The following is an 8,247-nucleotide window of genomic DNA, read 5'->3' on the forward strand; positions in this document are numbered from 1 at the left end:
AACTTACTGAGCGTGACATTTTATTACTTCGAGATGAGAGAGTCTTTAACATTTGTTTTAATTTATTTGGTCATTTTCAATTAGCATTTTTACGAAGAGGGATCGTATTTCAATGTCTTTCAAGCTTTCCATTTTCGACATTAAGATATTAATTAATCAACTAGGTACCAATTTTTGGGCGCTACGAGGGTGCTAATCCTTCCTCGTGCGTAACCAACTCCCGAACCTATTTCTTGATTTACGTGGACCAAAATCGTTGTTTAAATAAATCAAACCATTCATTAAAAACAACCACTTTTACAAGGTGATCCGATCACACCTAAAAAGATTGGTGGCGACTCCCGTTTTCGTTTTTTCTCCAAGTCGATACCCGTTTTCCAAAAAATGGTTACGACAGAAGGTAAATGGATTGCTAAGGAAATGGAAGCATCCTTCATTGATGTTATGCACCTAATGGGATTTCAGATAAAAAACCACTATGGAGGGATAATCTAGAATTAAAGAATTCATGGATCATTGGAGGCAACTTTAATGGATTTAGTGAGGTTCAGTGGGACGATATTTTCTCAAGGTCGTTATTGGATTCAGAAAAAAGTATATTGAGCAGGTTGAAATCATTGGTTGGGAACTTGGTGCTAGATCCTGTAGTGGAGGATCGTCTAATGTGGATTGATGAAAAAGACGGACAGTTTTGTAATCATTATTTTTCCAAGAGATTATGGAACTGAAGGTTCTAGAGTTTGCAATTTCTTGTGGATGATGGCAATTTAGTGAATCCTAAATACGAATTTTCTGACATGAGGGGACGTGCGATTGGATCTGTCAAAATATGGTTGTCTGTGGTATATTGACAGGGTGACTTTCAATATAAATTTGTTAATGGTTTTAGGTGCAAGATTTTCCTTTGGTGGGGTTTTGCAATGGAAACCTGTTAGGAGTTTTGATGATTTCTTTTTGCTATGTTGTAATGTGAATTTGACAGGACTCCATAAAAGTTTATGGCTGATATCGATTTTGACGTTATGTTGACCAATACGGTTGGCACGTAAGGATAAAGTGTTTCACAGAAGATTGATGACTGTTGATACACTATTGTTCCATTCTAAAATGAGAGCTTTGATAGAGGCAAGGGCGGCTCATGATGTCTGTTAATTTTTGGAAGGATAATGGTGGTGCTGGCCTATGAAATGTAGTTCATTGAGAAGCATAGTCAACGAGAACATTATTCAGTAGAAGCCACCTTCCCCTAGGTGGATCAAGTTCAGTGTCCCAGGTGTCATAATGGAGGATGAAGCGAGTAGTGGTGGGGGATTGAGAGACAATAAAGGAGTGGCCTATGTTATGTTCTCTAGGCCGATTGAAGCTACAGGATTGGGAAAAGCAGAGGTAAGACCATAAAAATAGTCGTGGAGATGTTTATGAGTATAGGTTGGCATGAAAAAGTTCCTCTAGTTATTGAGTCTAGCTTGAGTGTTGCTCTGGAGGGGTTGTTGGATAGGAGCTATAGACCATGGATGTTTCGGAATCTATTCATTAGTATCGGTTGTGATATTAATCTATTGTTGCGTGCTCAATTCACAATTATTCAATGACAAGGTAATATTATAGCTAATGCTCCAACAAAAGTAGGTATAAGGAGACCTTTGCTATTTAAAGTCTGATGGTGATTATTGTGATTGCCGATTGAAGCTACAGGATTAGGAAAAGCAGAGGTAAGAGCCATAAAAATAGTCGTGGAGATGTTTATGAGTATAGGTTGGCATGAAAAAGTTCCTCTAGTTATTGAGTCTAGCTCGAGTGTTGTTCTGGAGGGGTTGTTGGATAAGAGCTATAGACCATGGATGTTGCGGAATCTATTCATTGGTATCGGTTGTGATATTAATCTATTGTTGCGTGCTCAATTCAGAATTATTCAATGACAAGGTAATATTATAGCTAATGCTCCGACAAAAGTAGGTATAAGGAGACCTTTGCTATTTAAAGTCTGATGGTGATTATTGTGATTGTTTGAATTGTTATTGGCTGCTTCAAGTCGTGTTGTTCTTCATAATGTAAAACAACTATGGATGTTTTGTAATCTTGTTGTCTTTGAAAGAGGTTGGATTTCTCCAACATCTTTCCATATTTGTTGTCTTTGTGTTGACTAAGCAAATATATATATTACATTAGGGACGAAGCTAAATTTTTTTTTAGGGTCAGAATTAAATTGTATATTTTTACAATAGTAAAAATAAAATTTCACCATTTTAATAGTTTATGTATTAATAATTTTTAAACGATTAAATCAAATTTTTATCATTTTTGGGTGCCAAAGTATAATTTTACTATTATTAATTTAAAATTATATAAATTATAAAGGGTCCTAAAAGGAAAATTTTCCATTTTTGAGGGGTTGAAGCCCCTTCCAACCCCTTAGCTCCACTTCCGTATTATATTTTATAACTTAAATTTCTAATTTGTTTACACTATGAAAATTTAGGTGACAAAAAAAAGTGTTTGTGGAAAGGAAAATTGCAATATAAATCATTTCGTCTTTTTAATATAAATTTTAATGATATTCCGTGAGTTATATTTTCATAATAAATCTTTTCAATTTATTTATATTTAATGATTATATTTATAACTTTACGTAGTTACTATAAAATTTTAAAACTATGTACATAAAGTGAATTATTAACATGTAAAAATATATATAAATTTATAATACCTAAGTAAAAAATTGTATGAACATGAACATAAAAAAAAATGGTTGGATGTAATAGCTAACCGAATAGTGAATGGTTTAGCAACCTCTACTTATTCAACGGTTTATTGAGTTTTTTTTCATGATTTTTTATACAATATCTAGAACTATTCATAATCTCTCTCAAAACTTAAAAACGAAGATAAATACACTTCAATGTGCTCGAGTCCACGCCCTTCTATATTATAGCAATACCGATACCAATCAAGTTAAGATTTTGTCAAACTTTCATGATTTTTTTTAGATTTAAAAGTTTAGAAGTTGATGTAGAAAATTAATTAAAAAAATTTAAAAAAGAATGACCTCTGTTATGAGGATAAAATTTTGAGAAGAGATGAACATCTATTGACAACAATGATACATTTTTTTCTCAGCCAATGTAAATTTTTTTTAAATCCCACAAAGGGAGGACTAACCAAAAGGTTAGAGATAAAGAAAATACACCATACTTAAAAACAATAACAGTACAACTACAGTCACCTATAAAACACACACAAACACAAACTAGCATATTGAAGCATTTACAACCCCTCAAAAAACAACATCCAACACCCTCATACGAAAACATTAACAACATAAGGAACCTAAAGCATCACTCAAATAAAACCTTAATGATCACTAACATCAACAAAAAATTACATAAAGAACCAGTTCAAGAGCATTACTTCTTTGTAAAAATCAACGAAAATCACCCTTTCAAAGTGTTGAATAATGTGATGCCATCAATGTTGTATTTGATCAAAGTGATTAAGATGAATGAATCTAGGAAGACTACTAGTCATTTGATTAATATGCGTGGATATACTTATCTAAGATGCATGTATGTATTAGAGTCACATTACTTACTAGATGCATAAATAAAAACTAATAGTCACTTGCAACAACTATATCAGTTAATGGAACCTAAAAATGGTTCCAACATCCGATTAAAATTGAACTCCTGAGCATTTATGGGCCTCTCCAATCTACATCTAAGTGAGTTAGTGTAACACCCCGAATTTTGGGGTTGAAAGTTTTTGGATTTTGTGGTTAGGGTCAGAGAGAAGGTTGCGCTATTGTGTTTAATGGCGCGTGTAAGTGTCAGAATGGGTCTGCTAGTCTGATGGTTGAGTGTGTGTTAATTTACCTCTAGGTCATTGGCTTGAGTCCTTGTGTGTACTTTTTGGAGGAATATTTTTGTTCTGTTCTGTTCTGTTCTGTTTTGTTGTGTTGTTTTAATTTAATATATAATTATTAAATTATTTCTTTATTTATTTTTATTTTGTCTCTAGGACGTTCTTTTTTCTTCTTTCCTGTTATTGTATTTTATTTTCTTTTTATTTTTGGTTTTGTTTTTTCTGTTATTTTTTCTTCTTCTTTCTTTCGCTTGGGGAAAACAGTTTTTGCTGCATATGAAAGAATTTCACTTCTCCATCGTCGAATCAGGTGTGGGTTTCGTATCTTTTCTGTCTTATTTGCGAATTCTATATCGACATTATGAAAAGTCAACATCATGTGTGTGTGTGTTCGCAAACCTATTAATTTCTATCTTGTATCGTTGTCTTATGCTTAGAAATTGTGTGTTTTGGTATATGTTTGAATTATCGAGGGTTGGGGAGTGCTTCGTGGCTGATAGCATGTTTTTCGAGGCTGTTTTAGGATGGTTTCGTGACCACACGGGTGGCTACATGGGTGTGTGCCGATATACACAGCCGTGTGCTTTTGGGAATTAGGGTTCTCGAGTTGATTTTGGCGTCACACGATCGTGTGGCCAATTTGGGAATTTTGTCAATTTTCACACGGCCGTGTCCCTTGGGCACACGAGCGTGTGTGTTTGGGGATTAGGGTTTGGTGATTTGGTGCCACATGCCCATATGGCTAATTTGGGGATTTAGGGACCCCACACGGGCATACCAAAAGCCAAGTATAATTATCCTAAGTACCAGATAGTATGGAATGTGAAGAGGAACGGAAGCAGAATCTATGGAAGCAATAATAGCAACTGATGAACTAGGAATAGGAAAAACGTCTTTGGAGTTAAGAGATCCACCAACCTCAGTAATTTCACCGTTTTGACGATAGTTTTTACAAAAAACCATGCTAGGGGCGAGTAATCTCCATTTTTTCCATGATAGAGACAAATCAAATAGGAACAAAGCGAATAAGTACGAGTAAATCGATGGAAAATGGTGGGAGAAGTTTGGTAAAAAAAGTAGTCAATGACTCAAAATGAAGAAAACCTAAAAAGCTGTTGTTAGATTCCAAACCATCCAACCCTTCAAAATTGAGCGAGAATTGAATCAATCGAAAGATAGTCGAGAAGAAGGCAAAATTACAAATTAGCCTTTGACATCTTGTTTGCTTGTTGTTTTTCTGGGTCAGTTCATATGTAACTTACTATGTTCTTTTAAGGCTATGTTTGAATTATATTATAATATATATTAGTTTAGGTTGAATGTAATTTTGGTGATTTTGGCATCTAAATTGTAAAGTACGAATGATATGGTTATTATAAATAGATATGATGTACTAAATGGAAATGAAATGCATTTATGGATGGATGATATGTAAATGATGGCATTACATGGATTGAAATGAATTAAAAATTGTAATATTGCCTGTGTGAACTTAGTAAATGATTAGGATATGAATGACATGCCATTAGGGTCCCAAAACTGAAAACGAGTGTTTAATTAGGGATTAATATGATGGCTTGAGATCCAACATTTGTTGCGAATTCTCTGAAGTTAGTGTTAGCAGCATCGTACTAAGCAAATGTTAGCAGCCCAAATATGTCAGAACATGTAAACAAATCAGTCCCATGTATCCAAGTTCAATTTACTTTAGTTCTCCAGGTGAAAGACAAATGAAAATGGTATTAAACGAAAATGAAATGGTCGGGATGAATATATATATGAATGAAATTGTATATATGTTACAAGTTGAATATGATTTAGTTAGTATATGTTATATGATGGAATGTTATATAACTATATGAATATGTTATAAGCTCATGACATGTAATTGAACTAATCTATTTGATGTTTTCATTGAATGTACCTAAACGTATAAGATGCCAAAGGATTGTCATATGTGTACCAATGTGCTTCTATTTCTAAATTGTTGTAATGTTAAGGTAAGTTAAGTAAATTTCATATGGACTTACTAAGCATTCAAAATGCATACCAATTGTCTCTATTTTATCCTTATAGATTGTCTGTTTACAGAATGTGTTGGCTACAATATAATATATACATTTTTGGTGAATTTTAAGTGGAAAACAAAGTTTTAATAATAACACGATTTATGCAACTTGAATCTAGATCATGCTTGAGACAGTGAACATTTTGATTATCACGCTAACACACGGAATTTTATGATATAGTGATTATTAATTGCCAAATCTTAAAAATTGTAATAAGCAATTTGGCTACAATATAGTAATTATTGACGGGCCAAATCTTAGACAGCACAATAAGTTTTAAGAGGAGCTATAACAGCCCCAGATCTAAAAACACCTTTAGCTACTTCGGAGGAGAAATATTTCAAAAATTCTTCATGGTTATGAGGTTTGAAGAGCATGGGATTTTTGTCATCCACAAGCTCAGTTGGAACCTTTACCATGTAGCCTCCTCTTACAGTTGAAAACAGTCCAATGCTATACCTATCTTCGTTAGCCTTCATCAAGACACGATGATAAGGAGAAGACAATCGACCATTTAACCATACCTGCAACAATATAAAAGTTTATGTTCAAGTCAAGCTATTTAAACACTTGTGACCCGTTTGGCTGTTAGTCTAATAACATGATAAAAAAAAGTTTATTTAGTATAAATTTAACTTGAAATTAGAGATAGGAGTAAAACTTTTTTCAAGAATTAAAACATTTTCCTTCTCTTTGCTAGAAATAAATCATGGGAGTGAATAAATATTACAAATTGAATTAATATATTTTGCTAACATATATATTAAAATATGTGTAAATATTAATACTTGATTATATCAAAATAAGTGGAACTTACGCTAAGGCACTCTCCAATCATGACTATGAAAGAGTTGGGGGAAAACTTCATATTCATCCATTCACCATCTTTGTTTTGAATCTCCAATCCATTAACCTCGTTTTGATACAAAAGGGTCATCATATTAGTGTCACAGTGTGCAGGTACCCCAATGGTTTGCTCGTTGGCTTTTGGCTTTTCATATTTCATGATCCTCAATTGATAGTTTGCGATGTCAGTGAGCTCATCCATGTATTTCTCAAGCCCAAAACTCTCCAAAATCATCTTCAAAATTGTCTTTTCTAACTCTGATGTTAGTTGAATGAAAGATGCCAGAGTTTCACTGCCAAACACAAAGCAAATAATTAATAAAAACCAAGTCTACTAATTTTGATAAAGGGCTTTTTGATAGAGGGGTTTTTGCATATTTAAAATTAAGAATCAGATTGTATTTAATTTATTTTTATATGTTAAATTAAAGAGTAAATTAATTTTTTGTATTAAAAATTTTGTCCATCTCTATTATTAAAATTAGTTTGGTGAATGAAATAACCAAAAAATTACACTTGACTATCCCATGTTTCTCATATTGGTGTACAAGAATTAATTTTTAATAGTAAAAATAGATTAATAGAAAGGTTAGTTTGATTTTTTATCTAAAGTAAAATAATTAGTTTGTCCAGTTATTTAGTAGAGAAAACAAAATGCATTATGACTTGTATTACAATTTCTTCCATGGAATTTTTACCGTACCTGAAAGCTATATTTCCCTGAGGCCATAAACTGGTGGTGAGGTATTGTTCAATGTTTTCAGCAATATAAGCATCATCCACCGCCATGCTTTGAAACACACCAGATGGAGGACACGAATAGCCACAAAAGGGCTTATCGGAAACAAACAGTTTTTTTGTTTGTAAAGGCAAGTCAAAGACCTCTTGCAAAGCCCCAAATACTGCCTTTCGAAGCTCCAGGATTGGATCAAACAAAGCCTCGAAACAACCGTACTCCTCCAGTGCTTCCCGAACTTGGGATTTCACTAAATCCCATTCGGGGCTGCCCGGTTTCAGGTTTTGGTTTGAGAAATCTATGACTGGAACCATTGCCTGAGTTGTTGAGCTCATCTCGTGTTTATATCAAACAATAATGCTTGAATGGTACCTTTTATATACAATCCAGGAGATTTATAAACAATTTTTTTTATGAAAAAAAAATCTCTATTATACAAATAATTTATACATTGAATAGCGATATTAACTATCCCAGTTAGATTGTTTTTTCCTCTCTTGTTGCTGTTATTCGTCTGTAAGTAGCAGCCGGCCGTCACAAATCACAACCATTTGGATTAATCTGTTTACATAGACACTGACGACTTCGATATGCTTACGAATGATATATATATATACACTATTTTGAATATTGCGATAACATTTGAATTGAATATTTTAATTACTATTTACAATGAATAATCAACATAGTTATTAACTTTTCGGGTTTAGGGTTTAATAGGTAAGTGAGGAATTTTTG

At 33.1% G+C, this 8,247-nt stretch overlaps 1 protein-coding gene across 1 annotated transcript; it reads right to left on the bottom strand.

Moving 5' to 3' along the window:
• Nucleotides 1-5,965: 5,965 nt before the first annotated feature.
• LOC121227879 (probable 2-oxoglutarate-dependent dioxygenase AOP1) lies at nt 5,966-7,841 on the bottom strand. Its single transcript, XM_041110795.1, has 3 exons — nt 7,477-7,841; nt 6,745-7,066; nt 5,966-6,451 (listed from the first exon to the last, which is right to left on the bottom strand). Exons 1-3 carry the CDS (start codon nt 7,821-7,823, stop codon nt 6,185-6,187), a joined length of 936 nt encoding a protein of 311 aa, XP_040966729.1. The 5' UTR covers nt 7,824-7,841; the 3' UTR covers nt 5,966-6,184.
• Nucleotides 7,842-8,247: the final 406 nt, after the last annotated feature.

Source organism: Gossypium hirsutum, chromosome A04 (assembly GCF_007990345.1).
Source record: "Gossypium hirsutum isolate 1008001.06 chromosome A04, Gossypium_hirsutum_v2.1, whole genome shotgun sequence".
Taxonomy (NCBI): domain Eukaryota; kingdom Viridiplantae; phylum Streptophyta; class Magnoliopsida; order Malvales; family Malvaceae; genus Gossypium; species Gossypium hirsutum.